The sequence below is a fragment of the Balaenoptera borealis genome (assembly GCF_965194805.1).
Source record: "Balaenoptera borealis genome assembly, chromosome: 16".
Lineage (NCBI taxonomy): Eukaryota > Metazoa > Chordata > Mammalia > Artiodactyla > Balaenopteridae > Balaenoptera > Balaenoptera borealis.
Genome location: NC_138872.1, coordinates 11720526 through 11741869, shown reverse-complemented (window position 1 = coordinate 11741869; position 21344 = coordinate 11720526). Strand labels below are relative to the sequence as shown.

Below are 21344 nucleotides of genomic sequence, written 5' to 3'. Positions count from 1 at the left end.
CTTCTGTCAGGAAGTGGAGATAACAGGGCGATATCAGTGCAGTCCGAGGGGCGAGGCTGCCAAGGCAAATTAGTGCGCTCGAGATAGTCTGCGAGATAACGGATGTCAGCCCCTTTGGCAAACGCATGATTAGCCAGGCAAGATGCGCTCTGCACCTTAGCGAGATCCAGGGACCTGCGTCAGGTCTGGAACATCAGTGGACCTCCAGGTGGGATGCCGGCCCAGCAGGTGTGGAGAGGTCTAGCTTCAGGGCGCCACTCAGCACCCACACATCCACCCACCACCCTCAAGGCCTTGGACAACTGCCTTTTACCCAGGGAGACCCCCTCTTCCCAGCTGCCTGGGACCGTCCCAGGACTCGCTCGGTCCTGGGCAAGCCAGGATGGTTGGTCACCCTACTTATTTACCCCCATTTACTAGATGAAGAAACTGGGTCTCAGCAGCAGGCAGTCAGTATTTGCTTGGGTTTTGTGGTTGGGTTTTTTTTCATGAAAAAGTATTTTATTTGAAATGGTGACACATGCATCTGAAATAAAACATTCATACCCTTCAGAAATGGTTTGGAGAAAAAGAAATCTCCTTCCCACCCCTGTCTGCTTCCCTCCTCAGAAGTAACCAGATTCTTGGGTCTAATTGTACAGTCTGGGCCTAAACTTATAATTTATTAAGTTCTGCACAACAGGCAGCCTCTGAGATATTCTGTTCACCTGAATTTTTTTCACTTAAAAGTGGGAATTCCCTGGCAGTCCAGTGGTTAGGACTCGGCGCTTCCACTGCAGGGGGCCCAGGTTCAATTCCTGGTCGGGGAACTAAGATCCTGCAAGCTGCGCAGCGTGGCCAAAAAAAAAAAAAAAAAGTATATGAGTTCTTTCATCCATTCAGCTAATATTTGTTGAGCACCTACTATAAACCAGGCTTAGGTCACAGCAGTGAAGGAGACAGATACTTCCTGCCCAGGTAGAACTCCCTTTCCTCAAATTGATAGCCACTGTTTGTCTATAAAAGCTGTTCTTAGCTCAAGAGCCATACAAAAGCAAACCACAGGTTGGATTTGGCCTGGGGGCTGTAGTTTGCTAACCTCTGGTCTGAAGGGCAGTCAGTAAAATAAGTAAAATATACATGATGTCAGATATTTGCTGAGTGCTGGGGAGAAAAGTCAAACAAGGAGAGGGGGTAAGGAGTGTGAGAGGCTGGGGAGGTGGGGGATGAAGTGGTGCCGGAGGAGACTTCCCTGAGGTGAGGAGCTGAGCCTGGTGGCCGTCTGGGTGGGGGGAGGGGGAGATATTCCACAGAAAGGGAACATCACATGCAAAGGTGCTGAGGCTGGCGCATGCCTGGTGTGGTCCGTTGTGGCTGGAGCCTCGTCGGGGAGGTGAAGTCAGAGGAGCCACAGGGGGCCCAGTCCCGCAGAGCCTCATGGTGGTGTGAATATTTTGGCTTTTCCTATGAGAGAGATGGGAGCCTTGGAGCATTTTTATGTACATAGACAGGCTTCAACATTTCAACAGCTGCAAAATATTCCATTGATTGGACTGTTATATATTTAACAGGTCCTCCATGATGGACAACTTTTGCTACCCTATTAAGAATTAATGAGGTTAGGGCTTCCCTGGTGGCAGTGGTTGGGAACCCGCCTGCCAATGCAGGGGACACGGGTTCGAGCCCTGGTCCGGGAAGATTCTGCATGCCACGGAGCAACTAAGCCCGTGCGCCGCAACTACTGAACCTGCGCGCCTAGAGCCCGTGCTCGACAACGAGAAGCCACCGCAATGAGAAGCCTGCGCACCGCAGCGAAGAAGAGTAGCCCCTGCTCGCTGCAATGAAGACCCAATGCAGCCAAAATTAAATAAATTAAAAAAAAAAAAAAAAGAATTAATGAGGTTAGGGACTTCCCTGGCGGTCCAGTGGGTAAGACTCTGCGCTTCCACTTCAGGGGGCACGGGTGCTACTCCTTTTCGGGGAACTAAGATCCCACATGCAGCGAGGCATGGCCATCCCCAAAAAAATAATTAATGAGGTTAATACTTGCAAATGATTAAAAAAAATTTTAAGACACAGGAAAGGGCAGATAGTAAAGAACCTCCCTCCCACTCCTGCCCGGCCGCCACCCAGATCCCCTCCTCAGAGACAATCCCCCTGTGACCAGTTTCTAGTTCTCCCTCCAATGGTTGTTTCTGTGTCTCTAAGAAATACCCACATATTTCTCCCTCTTTATATGCAAATGGCATCACATTGCGCATGCTGTTCTGCACCTTGCTTTTTACCACTTCATGTCTAGATATGATTCCACATCCATTACATCTAGAGTTTCCTTCTTTCTGACAGGTGGCTAATCTGACTGCACTGTAATGTATCAACTGGTCCTATGTGGGCCTTGGCTCCAGTGCAGGAGCGTCAAATACCACTTGGGGGTGCTAAAGGGGCACCTGTGTGGGTGAGGCTCCTGCACAGAGCCTGGCACACAGCAGGTGCTCAGTAAATGGGAACAAAAAGGGCTTATCCATCTTTTCTTGGAGCCCCCAACTCGGCCACGCCCAATGGACTTGGACCCAAAAACTTCCCTTGAAAGCCTTTTGTATCCTGGGATGGTGACAGAGCGCCTTCTGAGTCAAGGCCCGAGGCTGAATCACTATTTGCATTCAGGCAAGTGGGAGACACTCAAGAGGTTTTGTTTTTTTAAATCAAGGATAAGGGTGGAGGTTGAGCCTTGATTCATTCATTGAAATTCCCATGGACAATGTCTTCTTCCCGGTCGAGATTAACTCTCTGATTGATCCACTCTGATTGATCCGCTCTGATTGATCCACTCACTGATTAATGATCTAATAATCAACAGGGCCAGTTGGCATAATATACAAAGAGTATTTATCAGTTAGGAAGTTCATCAACTCAGTGACCAAAGGACAGACTCACAGGGATAGTTCAGGACATGGAGAAAAGGAAATGGCTTTGGAGTATGTAAGAGATGCTTCAATCATGTACATGCAAATTGTAACTAGGAGATCTCACTTTCCCTTATCAGATGGGAAAAGATAAAAAAAATTTGACAATACCCTGCCTCCACCAGGTTTTGAGAAGGGCCCCCACCTCCCTGCTGGTAAGTATAATTTAGTTTAACCTCGTTAGAGGACATTTGGACAAATGTATCAACCTTTTTTTTTTTTTTTTTTTTTTTTTTGGCCACACCACATGACTTTTGGGATCTTAGCTCCCTGACCAGGGATTGAACCCGGGCCCTTGGCAGTGAGAACGCAGAGTCCTAACCACTGGACCACCAGGGAATTCCCTCAACATTTTTTATAACATATCTTTACACTTCAGGTCAAAGGTGTGTGTACAAGACATTCATTGAAATTGCCACCTTGTTTGTAGTAGCAAAAAATTATATTCTAATCTAAATGCCTATCACAAGTCCCCTTGTTAGATAAATTGTGTGATTATGGTATAATCCATGCAATGAAAAAGTCTGCAGCCCTGCAACAGATGAAGGGAGCTACATGTGGATGATGTGGAACAACTTTGATATGGAACAACTTTGATTGGAACAACTTTCAGGACACGCAGTATAGTTACTTGGGAGGAAAGCAAGTAGGCTAGCGTATAGGCTCCAATTTGTGTTCCATAAAAAAGGGAGGTACATATTATATTCACATATGCATATATCTCCTTGTCTCTATAAAAACCATCTCTGGAAGGTCATACAAGACACTGGTAAAAGTATTTAGTTACCTTTGCAGAGGGAAATGGAGATCTGGGATGGAGGGACGCTATTTTGTTTGGTTGGGTTGTACCTCACATTTTTAGTTATTGTTCTTTTAGTGGGGGATGGACACCCGTGGAAAATGCAGGCCTTTATTCAAATTTATCTTCTCTCAGAGGCCTTTCCTGGCCGTATTAGATATTCCCAAACTGCTCTCCAAGGCAGCTGTACCAGTTTTCATCCTCGTTAAAGGCGTGTGCACCCGGCCCCACGTGACGGCCAGCAGAGGGCGCCGCAGGGCCGCGCCCCGGAGCGTAGGGCCGTGGGCAGGGCTGGGCCGGCCGGGTCCGCTGCAGCCTAGCCGCAGAGCCAGTCCATTTCCGGGAGGACCTGACACCACAGCATCAAAAGTGTCGCCTCGCCTTCACCTGCAAGGAGGCCGGGACCGTACCTCCGGGAGCTGGCTCGCCGCCCAGGGCCTCGCCTCGCCCAAAGCCCCCTCCCACCTCGCAGCCTCCGCCGCCTCTTGGAGGGAGGATTGTGAGGGTGACCTGGGAGGAGAAACCGCCGGGACAGTTCAATAGGAAGGGAGGGGACAGCCCAGATCTGAGAAAGGCCCCTCCCCCACCTTACACCTCCTCCAGGGCGCAGGTGACCGACAGAAGGAAAATGGAGAGAGGCAGGCCCAGGCAATGGTGTTTTGAGTACCAGCCTCTGGACTCTGCCCATCCCGACATCTCCAGGAGACAGAACACCCACCTTTCACAGTTGAGGAAATTGAGGCTCCGAGAGACTGGGTAACTCGCACAGGGTGACCCAGGAGGAGGTACAGCCAGTAATCAGTCATTCACCAAGTACTTGAGCCCCTACTAAGAGCTTTGAAGATAATTGAATAGGGTAATGCAATAAACAGTGATGTTGTGAGTGGGGCAGGGTGCTACTTTGGCTGGGATGATCAGGCAAGCCTCCCTTGAGGTGACATAAAATTTGTGTTAAATATATCATTCTTACCAAAAGTGTTTAAATTGTCTACTGTACAGTTTCAAGACTACTAATAAATATCTTTCTGTGCTTAAAACAACTTTATCAAGAACTCTAGAAGCACCTTCTCCCCCAGCTAACCACTCTCCAGAATTTTGTATTAAACATTTCCTTGCTTTTCTTTATAGTTTTACCGCCTCCATATACATTCCTAGACAATAAAGGGTTGCGTTTGCTTGCTTTTGAACCTTATGTAAATCCAACTAACTGTATGCATGTGAGTTGGTTCTTTTTGCTTAACATTATGTTTTTGAGATTTATCCCTGTTGTTGCATGGAGTTGCAGTTTGTTTTTATTGCTGTCTATGTTCCATTATGGGAATGAACTGCAGTTTATTAATCCTTTGATAAACATTAGAACATTAGGGTTGTTTCCACTTTTTTTGTTTTTTGTTTTTGTTTTTGTTTTGCTATTAGGAACAACGGTGCAATGAATATTCTCTTGTTTCTTCTGGGATTAGGGCTGGCAGCAGTTTTCAACCTTGGCCGCTCACTAGAATCACCTGAGGAGTTTTTTTAAATGCTAATACCAGAGGGTCCCACCCAGACTAATCAAATCAGGATGGCTCTGGGGGTGGGGCCCAGGCTAGGGTGTTCCCTGAGGGAATCTAATCTGCGGCCAGGGCTGAGAACCTCTGGGATGCAGTTGGCCTGGAAGTAGAATTGCTAGGAGGAGAGTCACCTGTTATTAGCTGATGCCAAACTTTTCCAAAGTGGCTTGTACCTATGACACTCTCGCCAGCATGGAACGAAAGTCCTGCTGTCCTCACACCCTCAACACTTGCTAGTGACCAAATTTTAACTTTTTATCTTTCTGATGGTGTGAAATGGTATCTCACTGTGGTTTTAATTTGCATTTCTCTCATTACTAATGAGGCTGAGCAGTTGGTGAAGTTAATGCTGAAACAAAGACAGAAAAGGAGCCAACATGGTGAAGATCTGGGGAGAGAGATTTAGGGGGCAGGGAAGATGAACGGCAGGTGCCAAGGTCCTGTGGTAGGCAAGGGCTGGGATGCGGAGGAACAGAAAGAAGGGTGGTATCATTGTGCAGGGGGAAGGAGGAGGGTGGCTCAAGACAAGATCAGCAGAGGTCAGATCAGCAGGGTGGAGGGCCATGGTGAAGACTTTGGTTTTTACTCTGGGTGAGATAGGAACATGGGAGGTTTTGAGCAGAGAGACACAGCCTTACTCCTCCCTCTGGATGCATGTGGAAAATCGTGATTGAAAGTAAACAGATGTAGAAGAGGCTATATTCTTCGTAATGACTGTGCATGGCCTGTCTCCCCTACCTTACCCTCCCCTCACCAGTTAGAACATGGTAAGGATTGTCTTGTTCACAGCTGTTATCCCCAGCACCTGATGACCAAAACAGACAGTTGTCCCTGCCCTCATTCTAGGTGGTGAGTGGAGGGACTTACAGGTTTTCATCGTCCTTGCTTCACAGGTGGAAACCCGTGGGCAAGACCTGTGGATTTATTTCTGTGCCACAACCCCACTCCAGGCGGGTCATGGCCCTCAAAGTTGGTGGGCTCACAGGAGAGCTGAGGATGAAGTGTCCCTCCCCTGGGCCCACCCCACAATGAATCAGTCAGTGCCCCCCTTGGAGCCCAGCATTAGGTCCTTTAGGCACAGTATTGATGTCCCCAGACAAGTGAGGAGACCACCTCAGCCCCACCCTTCCCCGCTTCTTTCTCCCACCTGCCCAGAGTACTCTTTCTCAACCATTCTAAACAGGTCCCTCCTCAGCTGAAAATTCTTCCTTGGCTCCCCAGTGCCCTTGGGGCAAAGTCCAAACTCCTCCAGGCCCTGGAGGCCCGGCAGATCTGACCCATCAGCCCTGCCCACCCCACCCCCAGCCCTGAGAGCTGCTCTCAGTGGCTCTGAAATAGTTACTGATTCTAACCTCAGGCCTTTCCCCTCGGTATTTCTTCACTTCCTCTGGTAAGTGGCACCCCCCCCCGACCCCCTGTCAAGTGACCCGCCTCTTGACTGTCACAGTGCCCTGTGGTCTCCCCTCATCAAAGCACACTTCCCTTTGCATTGGAATTGTCTGTTTACTTCGTCTGTCTCCTCCGCCGGACGGGGAGCTACTCTTCAGCAGAGACCCCGAGTGTTTTGTTCAGGGCTGTACCCCCAGCTCCGGTAACAGTGCCTGGCATGTTAGTGGGCACTCAGTAAACACTGAGGGGACGAATGCATTTTCCTAGATGATGCCCGTTTGCTTTGCAAAAAAGGCTGTGGCACTGCACAGTCAGCAACCACGTGCAGAAGTCCACTGCTCTTCTCCGTCCCCGAACTGTGTATTGTCCCTTGTCAATCCCACGCTCTTTGCGAGTCACCTTACGGGCGAAGGCACGCCCTTCCCAAACCCGAGGCGGTGGCAGTATCGGAACGTCAGGTGTCCAGACCCGCGGCGCGCGGCGCCAGGGGGCGCCAGAGGCGGGCGACCGTGCCGCGTCGGGCTGGCTGGAGCTCGGGTTCCGAAGGGGGTCCCGCCTAGTCCGGGGTTCCCGGCGCCCCGCCCCCGGCAGCCCGCAGCCGGGAGATGAGTGCAGCCCCTAGGCCCAGCGCCCGAGCGGCCCCTCCCGGCTCCCAGCGCCACGCGGCGCGAGCCCCGCCAGACCCCGGCGCACCTGCTTGGGGCGTGGCCTCCAGCGAAGGCGCGCCTCGATTGGCGCGGAGGTGACAAAGGGGCGCGGCCGTAGGAGGCCCCGCCCACCCGCGGCTGGCGTACTTAAGGGAGTTGGCGGCCAGTATCCACGCATAGCGCAGTTGCACGGCCTCGCGGGTGGAGCGTCTTGGGATCCCAGCACGACCCGGCTACCCTCGGTGCTTCGGCCACCATGCCGCGCTCTTTCCTCGTCAGGAAGTCCGCCTGCTCCCGCCGGAGACCCAATTACAGCGAGCTCCACGACTCTTCTCCAGGTGAGTGGACGGGGTGCCGGACCCCAGGGAGTTTGGGGGAGGCAGGCGAAGGCTACATGGGGGGCACTTGAGAGGCAGGGCGCTTGGGGACAAAATCGAGGGGCCAAAGTCGAGGGGCCAAAGTCGAGTCAAAAGATAACAGTCTGGGTGTGAATAGGCCGGGGCAGGTGGATCCGGGAGATTGGGAGAGGGCTTTTAGAGGCCGGTGGTCTTGGGCTGAGGGGACTAATTAACCGCCGAGAAGCCGGGCGCCTCGAGAGCACAGAAGTGAGAGGAGGCGGCTTGTGTCTGGATAGACGCCGGCCAGGGGCTGGAAAGAGTCCGGAGTCCAGAGGATTTGGGGGAGGGGGTGGGAGAAGAGATGTGTATGGAAGGGGGACAGGGGTGGTGCCTCGGCAGCGGGGGAGATTAGGGGCCTGGGAGCTGGGGGTCTTGCCTCAGGCTGGGGACTTGGGCACCGCAGGAGGAAGGAGACCTGAGAATGACCTCCTTGAGTTGGAGCTGGGGAAGGGGGGGGTCCTTCCTGTAAGATCTGGAGGTTGAGATGGGAGAACCAGGTGACCTGGCTGAGGAGGGGGCTCTGCCAGGGCAGGAACCTGTCTGTCCTGGTCATGAATCTTTTTTATTCATCTACTAAGCATTGAGTGCCAGCCCCACTCAGCCCCTGGCCCACATCAGGCTAACGTTTGCTGACTGACTGAATAATCGAATCCCTGACCTTGCCCTTTTCCCTGTCTCCCCCCAGAGTTCACTTTTCAGCAGCCCTACGACCAGGCCCACCTGCTGGCAGCCATCCCGCCGCCTGAGGTCCTCAATCCCACGGCCTCACTGCCTACGCTCATCTGGGACTCTCTCCTGGCACCCCAAGCCCAGCCGATTGGCTGGGCCTCTCTTCTGCCCCAGGAGATCCCCAAGGCCGTCGAGCTGACCTCCCTGTCTGACGAGGACAGCGGGAAAGGCTCCCAGCCCCCCAGCCCACCCTCACCGGCTCCTTCGTCCTTCTCTTCCACCTCAGCCTCCTCCCTGGAGGCCGAGGGTTATGCTGCCTTCCCAGGCTTGGGCCAGTTGCCCAAGCAGCTGGCTGGGCTCTCCGTGGCCAAGGACCCCCAGTCTCGCAAGGCCTTCAACTGCAAATACTGCAACAAGGAGTACATCAGTCTGGGTGCCCTTAAGATGCACATCAGAAGCCACACGCTGCCTTGCGTCTGTAGCACCTGCGGGAAGGCCTTCTCCAGGCCCTGGCTGCTGCAGGGCCACGTCCGGACCCACACTGGTGAGTACCCCTGCAGGCTGGCTGCCCTTCTCACTGTCCCACTGCCTTTGCTACCAGCTCTTGTAAGATGGGTTTGCTGTTATTTTCAGATTGTGGAAACTGAGCCCCCCACCCCCCACCCCCGCCCAGTCTCCTGACTCCTAGCTCAAGAGTTCAGGGGCCTGGCTCTGAAAAGTTTGGCAGAAACATTCATTCATTCATCAACTAAGCAGATGGGCTAAGGAGATAACTTTTACAAGTCCCTCTGCAGGCTCAGTTCCTCAGCCAAATGGGTTGGAGCTGGGTATGGGAAAGGTGTAACCAACACCTTGCTGTTGGGGCCAGGTGTGAAGGGGCTCACCCTGCTCCACCTTCCCCCACCCGCCTCCCCCCCCAGCCAGACAGGATGTTGTCAGACTCCCCACCTGCCTCTGAATCCTGCTTTGGGATCTTCCCCAAACTTTGGGCTACTGTTTCACCTCTCTTCGCCTCAGTACCCTCCTCTGTGAAATGAGCATAGAAACACCTTGTAGGGTTTTTGCTCTGGTTAAATGAAAGAAAGCATACAGAAATCACCTGGGACAGTGCTTGGTACATGATCAGTACACACAAAAATCATAGTTGGTATTCATTCTGCTTCCATGCTGTGTGTCTTTGAGCAAGTGATTTAACGCTCTGAGCCTCTCCGATTATAATATAATCTTACAGGGTGGGTTATGGTAGCATTTCATAGGGGGTTGTCTAGATTCAGTGGCTCCTTAATCGCTTTATAATATCATCATGGTTCTCAGATCTGCTCTCCCCACCCCGACTCACACTGCTGAAGAGATAATCTTAATCCTATCATGCAGACCCGGGAACACCTTTGCTGGCAGAAAACACAATTATGTCTCGATGTTTCAAAAAATGCAATGCTGAATGTGTAGAAAATTATGAAATGGAGCCTGTTCTAGTCTTTAGCTTTCTGGAAATGCAGAAAAGGTAGCCACTCCACCTTTTCAGAACATGAATGGTGGAGGCAACCCTGCTTGGGGCTGCTCTTTGGAGAGTGTCTGCTGAGGGAGAAGAGGGTTCAAGGGTCATGACTGTTGGTTTTGGGGGTCAGGTTGGCCAGGTTGGAGACTCAGTTGTGGCATTTCCTCATCCGGTGGCTGACCTCTGAGTGAGCCGTGAGGGTCAGTGAGGTGGTTTGTGAAGCCTGGCATTTTGCAGGCATTACTGGTGTCATCATTACTCCTACGGGGGTGGGGGCGGGGGGAGGCATCCTCCACAGCTTGCAGACTGTGGCTACTACCCATGTCTCTTACTTGGTGCACAAACAGCCCTGATTTTAACATGGAGGGGTCCAACTGCCTGTCCTCTGTCCTGGGTGCCTGCCCAGCTGATGGGGTCTCTATTTGGGAGGAGTGGAAGCCCTCAGATGCTCCCCTGGGCCCCTCAGCTTCTTTCCCCTCCCACTCGGACATTATTTTAATGTAAAGGCATGGCTCAGACACAAAAAGCCTGTTGAAATGCACCAGTGCCATCCTCATCAACTCCCATTGTGTGCCTTAATGGTGCGCCCAGGAGGCGGGGCTGGGGGGTGGAGCAGGTGCACGGGGCAGCGGTGCCCAGCACCTGTTCCGGGCCGCAGCTGCTGGCCCGCAGTGTGTCAGGCCGCTTTAATCCAGGGAGTATCGCATGTACACTGCCCCCCTCGGCGGCCTTTGTCCCGCCGGTCTGGTGCCGATTTCACACTCCAGGAGCACCATAAAGACGTGGCTGGGCTGGGGAGGGGAATCCGCGAGGGGTGGAGGTCTACTGCCTCCTGCTGCACCCCTCACATCCCATCAAGCCTGCCCCTTTGTTCAGGTTTGTGTCTAATCATAAGAAACATAAAGATAACGTTCACTGAGCACTTGGCAGTGCGGGAGGCGGGGGAAGGCGTGGTGCTCAGGGCTTCCTTCACCTGTGTCAAGGCGGTAAATCCACCAACAGTCCTAAGAGAGAGGTGCCGTCATAAACCCCATCTTACAGGTGTGGAAACTGAGGCATAGAGAAGGAAGTCACTTTCCCAAGTCACAGCCCATAGGCTGGAGCCAGGGCTCCTTCACCTCGGCCAAGGGGGTGAGGGGGCAGTGGGGATTACAGGACTCCTTCCCCTTTTCCAGACCTGCATAGCATGGGCCCTGAGTTCACAAAGGAGTGTGTGAATGAGGAGGAACTTCCCTTGGACCTCGTAGACTGCAGTCATCAAACCCTTCCGGCCTGGTATGCAGAGGCAGCTCAATAACGGCAGAGCAGGTTACTCAGGTGTCCCTTCCCCAATCCTCTGGCTAGGTCCCTGCTCTCTGCCGGTGGCCTGTTTCCTTGTATACCTGCCCCAGGAGACTGAGCCCATGAACGTGGTTCCACAGTGGGCCGCAGGCATCTGACTTCTGGACCCCGCCCTCCCTGCTCAGCGCAGCGCCCCAGGCACCCAGGAGGCTGCTGGAATTCATTCATTCCCAGCTCTCAATTCCAGCACTGGGATTCAACTAGAGGGCCTTGGCCTAGGGGCATATAAGGCTGGGAATGGAAGGATAGGAGAATGTAGTTTCTTCTGGAAAAGACTGTTCAGTATTACAGAATAGTGCCTGGCCTGTGGTAGGAGCCTGATTAGTATTTGTTTAATGCGTTACCCTTCTGACTTTATTTGGGAAATGCTGCAGCATTTGACGTTTCTGGAATGTGAGTTACAGTCTCTTGATTGGGGCAGGAATTATGAAAAGTTGGTGAATGGTGTTTTCTGGTGGTGATTGAGGAGTCAGGCTCTTCTGAGACCTTTATAAAAAAAGACTTATTGTTGTACAAGCATTTATTGAGCTCTCACTGTGTACCCAGCCCCGAGTGCAAGACTCTTCTCAATACAGCCTGGCCGGGCAGGTGAATGAGGGCCACAGGTGGGGTTTTTTTAAAAAAATAAGTCATAAGGTAAAAGGTTTCTGTAGCCTCTTGGGGGTTCTGGGCCTTGGGCTGGAAGCTTGGAATGGATTCGGGGTTGGGGCGGGGGGTGGGATCCTGCCCTCATGGGACTCAGTCTGATTGGGGGTCGGACAGACTTGAAACTACCCTGAGTGTGATCCGAGTTGATGGGGAAGCAGGATAAAGGAGTGACCTGCTGGGGGATGGGGGTGGGGTGGGGCTTTAAGGCTGACTCTTAAGCTTTGTCTCCAAGAGGAAGTAAATCCAGGGGTTAATAAGGAACACCCATTACAGCCCCCTTAACTGAGGGGCAGTCTGTGTAGTGGTTAAAATCAAGGACGCTGGAGTCGGGCTATTTGGTTCTTGCTGAGACGCTGCATATTCCCTGTGCCTCAGATTCACCATCTCTAAACTCAGGACAAAGGTGGGGTTAAATGAGATAGTGTAAAATGCTTCCACTGTCCCTGGCACAAAGTGTTCAGCAAACACAGTTGCCATCACTGTCATTGTTGAGCACTTCCTGCTGGCAGGGCAGGAAAAGTACTTGATTCAACCTTCTCTCAATTACCAGCCTCTATGAGTGGGGGATGAACAGCTCCATTTTACAGATGAGCAAATGGAGGCTCAGAGAAGCCAGCTGACTTGCTCAGGGCCACACAGTGGGAAGCAGCAGCGCTCCCTGCCAAATCCAGGCCTTTGGACACTGAATGGCCTGGCTTTTCTGGGTCGCAGGAGTTCCTCAAGGTTGGGGTGAGCCGGGGGTGGGTGGGGATTTCAGTAGACATCAGCTGTTCTCCCAAGTGGCTGAGTCTCACTCAGCTGCCTCCTGTCTTCTCTCCCCAGGCGAAAAGCCCTTCTCCTGCCCCCACTGCAGCCGCGCCTTCGCTGACCGCTCCAACCTGCGGGCCCATCTCCAGACCCACTCGGATGTCAAAAAGTACCAGTGCAAGACGTGCTCCAGAACCTTCTCCCGAATGTCCCTGCTCCACAAGCACCAAGAGTCAGGCTGCTCAGGGGGGCCCCGCTGACTCTCAAGGCTCCTTGCGCCTCTCCGGGCCCTCCCCCCACCATGCAGTGGCCTCCCCCAACTCCAGAAGGAAGGACCCGGCATCCTTCTCGCTGCCGCAGAGTTCCCTCCTGAGCTCCGCCTTCTGGCTGCGTTGGCCCCCCAGGACTCTGAGGACCATTTCCCAGTCCTCTGCTCTGAGCGCCTCACCGGGCTCTGAGGGGGGCCTTTCTGTGGACGGCTGATGGGAGAGTGGCTTGCAGCAGAGACCCCCTCCTGGCAGCCGCTGCTCCAGAGTGTTCTGGAGTTGGCCTTTCTGCGTGGGTTTGTGTATCCAGAGCTGTTTGGATACAGCTGCTTTGAGCTCCAGGACAAAAGCCAGCAGACTGATGAGAAGCTCCCACCCCACTCAGGGGACCCCAGCCTCCCCTACAGGAACCCTCAGGCCACCCCCTCCAGAAGGTGCAACTAACTATGCAAACATCCACCCCCAGGTGCACTCGCGGGGGTGGTCCCTGACACAAGGACGGCGTCTAGACCCCAGGATGCCCTAGGGCCTGGGCAGCTATTTCAGCCTCCTGTTTGTCATGGTGGCACCTGTTTCACAGGCAATTTAACAACGTCTCCAAAGGGACTGTGAATAATTGCCTTCACTTGTCCGGGGCCCAAGTGGGGTGCTTCGGCTCCACTGATGTGTCTCCCGGAACTATTTTCGGGGGCCCGACAGGTGGGCCCGGGAGGAAGATGTTTACATTTTTAAAGGTACACTGGTATTTATATTGCAAGCGACATTTTGTACTAAGGAAACGTTTTGTATAGTTATATGTTCGGTTTATTGATATTCAATAAAGTGGTTAATTTATATATAAAAAAGTCTACTTGGTTTTATAGTGGAGTGGGTATTTTAAAGGGCCCTTAGGGAGGGAGGAGGGGGCAGGGATTCGTGGAGCTCAGATACTCCTGACACAGCCTTAAATCTTGGCCTCTTAAACATCACATGGCTTTGGACCTCTGGGTTTGTCAGGGACCTTGTTTGTGCAGATGGGTTTTCCTCCGAGCCTGGATGTCCTGTCCGATGCGGAGGTTGGGAAACACCTGTGGGCCAGTGAGCAGTAGGGCTGTGTGTGCAGGTTTCTTAGTGGTCTCTACACTGCGGCGCTTACTCCTCTCGTGCTCCTGTTTTGAAGCCGACCAGGCCCACAGGGCGAGAAGCGGGCTCCTGGGTCTTAGCAGCTAGGCCTGCTGTGGGGCCTTCCCCAGCACTGCAGGTCTTTTGGGGAGGGAGCAGCGCTGCTCCCAGATGAGGGAGTGGAATGCAACGAGCAAGAAGGGGACAGAGGACGTCCTTCCTGTTTCCAAGGGCTCCAGGCCCCGCTCTGGCCTCCCTGTCAGACCCACACCTCTGTCTGGCCCCTGGGTACCAAATGGCCTTTGATGCAAGGAAATTGGCTGGCTGGAGTCGGGAGGGTGAGAAGCCAGGCCAAAGGGTAGGGGTCATTCTGCTTCCTGCTCGAGGACAGGACAGGACGGGAAGACGGTCAGCTTGCGTCCCGGGCTGAGATAATTCACTCCCGGCAGGCTGTCATGGTGACCTCACCTCTGGGGCCCTCCTGGGGCCAGGAGAAAATGAGTGTCCTTTTTGAGCACAAAAGGTGCCGAAGGTGCCAGTTTCCTGCGGGGAGCTGAGCGGGCGTCCCAGAGCCCCAGAGTCAGGCCGGGGGCGGGGGAGCTTCGTGTTCCAAAGGAGAGATGATTCTTTCTTCTAAACAGGAAATGGTGACCCGCAGGCCGGAGCAGCCCTTAATGACTTGCAGCTTTCCTCCCAAAAGAAAAAAAAAAAGTTCTCTAACAATCGCCAAATTGTAGCTGGCCTCCCTGAAGGGAAGTTAGGGAGTCGGTGGGGGGCTGGGGGCTTGGGCGTCAATTTGCTGAAGGCCTACTGTGTCCCACGTCCCTGGGTGTCATACATCCACCCGTAGTAGGTGCTGACATTGATGGTGAATGAATAATTGATTTCACACACTCCCAGAGGGATGGGCCTCATGGAAACTCCCAGCTGGCATTCAACGTGGGTGCACGAGGCTCTGATCATTCTGGGAGTCAGGTACCAGGCTCATGCCCTTGGCTCGCAAGGCCTTGGAGCAAGGCTCTCCGCCTCTCGGACCCCCAGTTGCTGCCTCTAAAACAGGGTGATGACAGCGCCTTCCTCCCCGGAGACTGTAAAGGGATGCCCATCCAATCGGTTTTGATGAGCCCCGTGTGTGCCAGGCCCTGTTCTAGGCCCCAGGGTTACAGCCCTGAACAGAGAGACAGTCCCTGCACTCAGGGAACTAATGTTTTAGCAGGGGAGACAGAAAACAAACAAGTGATTAAATAAGCTGCTTTCCTACAGTGACGTGCCAAGATGGAATTAAAGAGAGCGCCTACTAGAGAGTGATGGGGTAGGGCACCCTCTGATAAGGCAGGAGAGCTGCAGCCCAGCGCCCATTCCAACGGAGACCTGGAGAAGAGAGCTCCAGCCTCGCGAGGGAGCAGCAAGTGCAAAGACTCTGGGGCTGGAATAAGCTTGCCACGATGCTGAAAAACACCAGGGTGGCAGAGAGGCTGGGGGGACCAGGTGGGATTGATGAGCTGGTCCAGCTCCTGCAGCACTTGTGCAGGTGGTGAGGAGGAGTTGGATTTTGTTGAGCCCAGAGGGCAGCCACGGGGACAATTTAAGCAGGGGAGCCATGAGGCCTGCTTTACTTTTACACTGATTCCCCCCATCCTGGTGGAGAATGGAGTTAGCCAAGTCAGAGCTGGGAGCCAGTGAAAGGCCCAAGGCAGAGGGATGACTTCTGGCCTGGCCCAGAGGGTTGGTGGCCTCGGGGGATGGTTGGATTGAAGAATCTGTAGCAGCTGCGCCTCCAGCGCTGTGCCAGGCACACCTGAGCGCTGGTGGGTGCGAGTTACTAGGGATTATTTAAAGGAGATGTTGGACCCGGTAGCGGGGGTGGGGATAAAAAGAAGGATGGTTCCTGTGTTCTGATGTGGACAAGCCCCCACTCAGCCACATTTAGCTAAGTGAAAAAAATAACATGCAGACCATGCTCCCTTTTGTGGGAAGAAGGGTGGAATTGAGCATGTTATTCATTCTTGTTTGTATTTGCATACAGAAACTCTGGAAGGATTTACAATAAAACAATCAAAGCCATCTCTAGGCGGGTGCAGGGGTAGAATGGGGTGGATGGAGGCAGGCAGGAGAGAGCAGGGAGCCAGGCTTTTTAGATTTCTTTAAAACTTTTGATTTTGCAATAGTTTCAACCTGACAGAAAAGTTGCAAGAAAAGTACAATAAACTGGAATCTTTCGATTGGCATTTTATCAAATGCAAGTCTGCATTTTCTCTCTCTGTATACACACATGCCCACTTTTTTTTTTTTCTGAACCATTTGAGAGTAAGTTGTAGGCATGATGCCCCTTTACCACGAAGTATTTCAGCGGGTATTTCTTAAGGATAAGAACGTTCTTTCATATGACCACAGTTCAATGATCAAAATCGGGAAATTAGCTTTGGTGCAATGCTATTATCCAATCCACAGTCATAATCAGGTTTCCCCAACTGCCCCAGTGATGCCCTCCGTAGCACTTTAGGGGGTGGGGAGAGATCCAGATCCCACGTTACATTTACTTGTCCTCTTTAGTCTCTCTTATTCTGGAACAGCTCCTTCCTTGGTCTTTTGTAAGTCTGACTTTTTTTTTTTAAATAAATTTATTTATTTATTTTTGGCTGCATTGGGTCTTCATTGCTGTGCGCAGGCTTTCGCTAGTTGTGGCAAGCAGGGGCTACTCTTCATTGCAGTGCGTGGGCTTCTCATTGCAGTGGCTTCTCTTGTTGCGGAGACCAGGCTCTGGGGCCTGCGGGCTTCAGTAGTTGTGACACGTGAGCTCAGTAGCTGTGGCTCGCGGGTTCAGTAGTTGTGGCGCACGGGCTTAGTTGCTCCGCAGCATGTGGGATCCTCCCAGACCAGGGCTCGAACTTGTGTCCCCTGCATTGGCAGGCGGATTCTTAACCACTGTACCACCAGGGAAGCCCCTGTGACTCTGATATTTTTGAAGAGTTCAGGCCAGGTATTTTATAGAACGTCCCTCAGTTTGGATTTTCCCAATGCTTCCTCATGATGAGATCTGAGCTGTGCACTTTTGGCAGAACCACAGCGGTGGGGCTGCATCCTTCTCAGTGCAACGTATCATGGGGCACATGACGTCAGTTTGTCCCATTCCTGGTGACATCAACTTTGATCACTTGGTTAAGGTGGTGTCTGCCAGGTGTCGCCTGGATAAAGTCCCTCTTTTTCCCCTTCTGTACTTAATCCGTATCTTGTGGGGAGACCTTCCAGGGCCACGTGAATATCACGTTACTCCTCAAACTTCCACCCACAAGGTTTAGCCCTCACTGGTGTTTTCTGCCTAAATCAATTATTATTATGGTGGTTGCCAAATGGTGATTTTTCTAGCTCCATCATTCCTTCTATTTTTACTGGTTTGCTTTCTACCGTAGGGAAGAACTACCCTCCTCTGTCTGGGCAGCAGCTCAGAGCTGTGGGTTGGGAAAGATTGGGTGGGGAGGAGCAGGGTCTGGCCAGGCCCTTAGATCCTCCCCTGGGTTTTTCTTTAAAACGAGTCCAGGAAATAAACTGGCTGTAAAGCTGGTCTCCGTGCAAGTGTCCAGGCAGGCAGGTCTGCGGCCAGGGCCACCTCTGGGCACATCTGGGCCCCATTAGTGATCCGGTGGCTTACTCATGGATGTCCCTTGAGCTGGGATGGGGGGGTACTCTGGCGAGCAGGGATCTGGGTCCTCCTTGCTCCTTTTTGCTTTCAAATTGTCAATTTCACAAATGTTAGGGAAATTTATTCTTTCATTAAAAAAGAAAAAATGAAAAGATTAGATGTGAGGCTCAAGTGATCTGTGATCAACACACCCTATCCTGATGCCTTTACTGTCTCCAGCGTGCCACTGTGAAGGACTTAGTTTATATCTTCTAGATTAAAACAATAAATATTTACATGCACATATGGCTCCAATCTCACTCACAGGAAAAGCCAAAGTCCTCACCTTGGCCCACAGGGGCCTGCACGATCCGGCCCCATCACCTCTGCCTCATCCCCTCCCCTACCCCCCTCACTTCCTCCAGTCACGAGGGGTCCTCTGCCACCTCAGGGCCTTTGCACTTGCTGTTCCTCTGCCAGGAAGACTCAGCCCCCAGGGAAGCTCACGTGGCTGGTCTCCCCCACCATCCCTCTCCCCTTTACATTCCAGCCCCCATGCCCTGCCCTGTTTTGTTTTGTTTTGTTTTCTCCATAGCACTTGTCACCATCCGACAATCCATGTATTTCTCTATCCACAGTTTCTCTGTTGACTCTCTTCCCCACTAGAATGGCAGCTCCACGCAGGTGGAAACTTCGTCTGCTTTGTTCATAGTGCAGTCTCACGGTGCCTCTCGTCTCTCTCACAGGAGGAGCACACTCCGTAAAACTTTGCTGAATGAATGATGAATGAATATATGTGTGCCCCTAGGAAGTACAACGTTGTCACCATTCTCATGGGGCACTTTCTATGTGCCAGGCCCTGTGCTGAGTGCCTCGTATAGATTAACTCATTAAACCTTCACAACTGACTCAAGAAAGAGGAAACCAAGACCCAAAGAGGTTAAGTAACTTGTCCAGGGTCACACAGCAAGTAAGTGGCAGAGCTGGGATTGAAACCCTGAGTTCTTTTATTACTGTGGTCATTTTGTTCCTTCTCCCTTTGGGGTGGGTGTAATTAAAACTTTTTAAATTGAAGTAGAACAGAGTCTGGGTCTCTACCTACTACACTCGCCTGCCTAGACTCTCTCACGTAGAGGGGCCCGTTCTGTCCTTTAACATGTCTTCTAGAAACACCACACATCCTTCTTCAGCCAGGTAGCCAGCCAAAGGTGTGCATAGATAGAGGGGTGGTGTAGGACCAGGAAAAGAGAGTTCAGTCCCCAACGGTACCCAGTGGGGTGGGGTATCCTGTGTGGTCCCTGAAGACCAGGAGAAGTTTCAGACTAGGAGCTCCATGAGGGCAGGACCACCCACCTGGCAAGAGCTTGTTTGGTCCGACTTCCCCTCTGTACCTAGGGTCTTAGACCCACTCTGGGTGCCCACAGTTGGGTGAAAAATTAGTTTCCTGTGGCTTCCATAAAAAACTACTGCAAGTTGGGTGGCTTAAAACAACAGAAATTTATTCTGTCACAGTTCTGGAGGCTAGAAGTCCAAAGTCAAGTGTCAGCTGAGACATACCCCCTCCCAAGGCTCTAGGGGGCGACTCCTTCTTTGCCTCTTCCAGCTTCTGGCGGCTCCCGGTAGCCTTGGCTTGTAGCTGCATCACTGGTCTCTGCCTCCATGTTCACGTGGGCTTCTTCTGTGCCTTTATTTCTCTGAGTGTGTACCCACTCTTCTTATAAGGACACCAGTCACTGGATTTAAAGCCTACCCTAATCCAGTATGACCTCATCTTAGTTTGATTACATCTACAAGAGCATGATTTTCAAATAAGGTCATATTTACACATCTGGGGGTTAGGACTTGAAAATATATTTTTTTTGGTGACAGCGGGTGGTGGTGGGGGGGACCCAATTTAACCCCCTGCAGGTGGTTACAGCCAAGGGTGTGACAAGCCTTTCTCAGGGCCTGGAATGGATTTGGGAACTTTTTATTATTCACCCAACAAACCCTGACGGAGAGTTGGGAAGCTGGCCTGGAGGAGGGGGACCCTTAGGAGGAGATCTGAGGAGTCGGATTTTGTCTCTGTGGTTCTTGGAAGAGAGAGGTCTTTAGGCAAAATCTCTGCCCACCCCAGATCTCAGAAGTTACTGTGTGAGAGGGGCAGGGGGATAGGAGCCAGGTGAGAGAGGTCTGCTGGGATTAGGACCAGGACCATGTAGGCCTGGGGGGCAATTTTGTTTTTTTAAGATTTATTTTTATTAATTTATTTAATTTTTTATTTTGGGGCTGCGTCGGGTCTTCAGTTGCAGCACGCGGGCTTCTCTCTCTTTGGGGCGCGCAAGCTCAATAGTTGTGGCGCTCGGGCTTAGTTGCCCCGCAGGATATGGGATCTTGGTTCCCTGACCAGGGATCAAACCCGTGTCCCCTGCATTGGAAGGCGGATTCTTAACCACTGGACCACCAGGGAAGTCCCTGGGGGGCAATTTTGGACTTACCCTGGGGGCACTCAGGAGGGGCGGGAGGGTTTGAGCAGGGGAGGAACATGAATGAATACATTCTTTGGGAAGATCCCATGGGCAGCTGTGTAGGGAGCAAAACCAGCAGTACAGACTCCCCGCCCTCTTGGTGTCAGATGAGGCAGAGGAAAGGACGCAGTGGAGAGAGATCTGGGAATGAGGGAGCGGGGCAAGGACAACGCCTTGTCCGGATTTTTCAGCAACTGAGGGAAATAAAGACTCAGTGAGGCAAAGAGCAACCAGTCAGGCAAATAATAATAATAACAATGATAATAATAACAACAATAAACAGCTCACGACAGTTCACTATCTGTTTTGCACAGATTACCTGATTTCATCCGCATAACAACCTTAGGTCATACAGGTATAAGGCTCTGGAGCCAGACTGCCTAGGTTCACATTTCTCCTCCATGGCCTACCTGCTGTGTGACCTAGAGCATGTTGCTCAACCTCTCTGTGTCCATTTCCTCATCTGAAGGACAGCCCCTCCTTCTGGGGGTTGCTGTACAGATTAAATGAATGAATATTTATAAATTGCTTGGCCTCGGGCCTGGCATAGAGGAAAGCCTCTGTAAACATTGGCTATTATTGGGACTTCCCTGGTGGCACAGTGGTTAAGAATCCGCCTGCCAATGCAGGGGACACGGGTTCGAGCCCTGGGCCGGGAAGATCCCACATGCCGCGGAGCAACTAAGCCCGTGTGCCACAACTACTTAGCCTGCGCTCTAGAGCCCGCGAGCCACAACTACTGAACCTGCGCTCTAGAGCCCATGAGCCACAACTACTGCAGCCCGTGTGCCTAGAGCCCGTGCCCCACAACAAAGAGAAGCCACCGCAATGAGAAGGCTGCACACCACAACAAAGAGTAGCCCCCGGTCGCCACAACTAGAGAAAGCCCGCGCACAGCAACGAAGACCCAATGCAGCCAAAAAATTAAAAAATAAATAAATAAATAAGGTATTGCAAAGTTTTTATTTATTTTTTTAAATATATTTATTTATTTATTTATTTATTTGGCTGCGCCAGGTCTTAGTTGCAGCATGCAGGATCTTTAGTTGCCACATGCAAACTCTTAGTTGCAGCATGTGGGATCTAGTTCCCTGACCAGGGATCGAACCAGGGCCCCCTGCATTCAGAGTGCAGAGTCTTAGCCACTGGACCACCAGGGAAATCCCTCCCCTGGAGCCTCGAGTGGCCAGGTGGCAGGGCCCAGGGGAGCTGAAGACTCTCTG

The 21344-nt window shown here is 52.1% G+C and overlaps 1 protein-coding gene across 1 annotated transcript; it reads left to right on the top strand.

The window, feature by feature from the left end:
* The first annotated feature begins 1289 nt into the window (after positions 1–1289).
* Positions 1290–21084, top strand: SNAI1 (snail family transcriptional repressor 1). The gene is made up of 3 exons (XM_082362776.1): positions 1290–7665; positions 8411–8938; positions 12704–21084. Exons 1-3 carry the CDS (start codon positions 7584–7586, stop codon positions 12886–12888), a joined length of 795 nt encoding a protein of 264 aa, XP_082218902.1. The 5' UTR covers positions 1290–7583; the 3' UTR covers positions 12889–21084.
* Positions 21085–21344: the final 260 nt, after the last annotated feature.

Bases quoted from the DNA above. Each gene is read 5' to 3' on its own strand.
- SNAI1 (XM_082362776.1), top strand. From the start codon at position 7,584: ATGCCGCGCTCTTTCCTCGTCAGGAAGTCCGCCTGCTCCCGCCGGAGA. The intron at 7,666-8,410 runs GTGAGTGGACGG...GTCTCCCCCCAG, and splicing joins GCTCCACGACTCTTCTCCAG to AGTTCACTTTTCAGCAGCCC. The intron at 8,939-12,703 runs GTGAGTACCCCT...TTCTCTCCCCAG, and splicing joins CCACGTCCGGACCCACACTG to GCGAAAAGCCCTTCTCCTGC.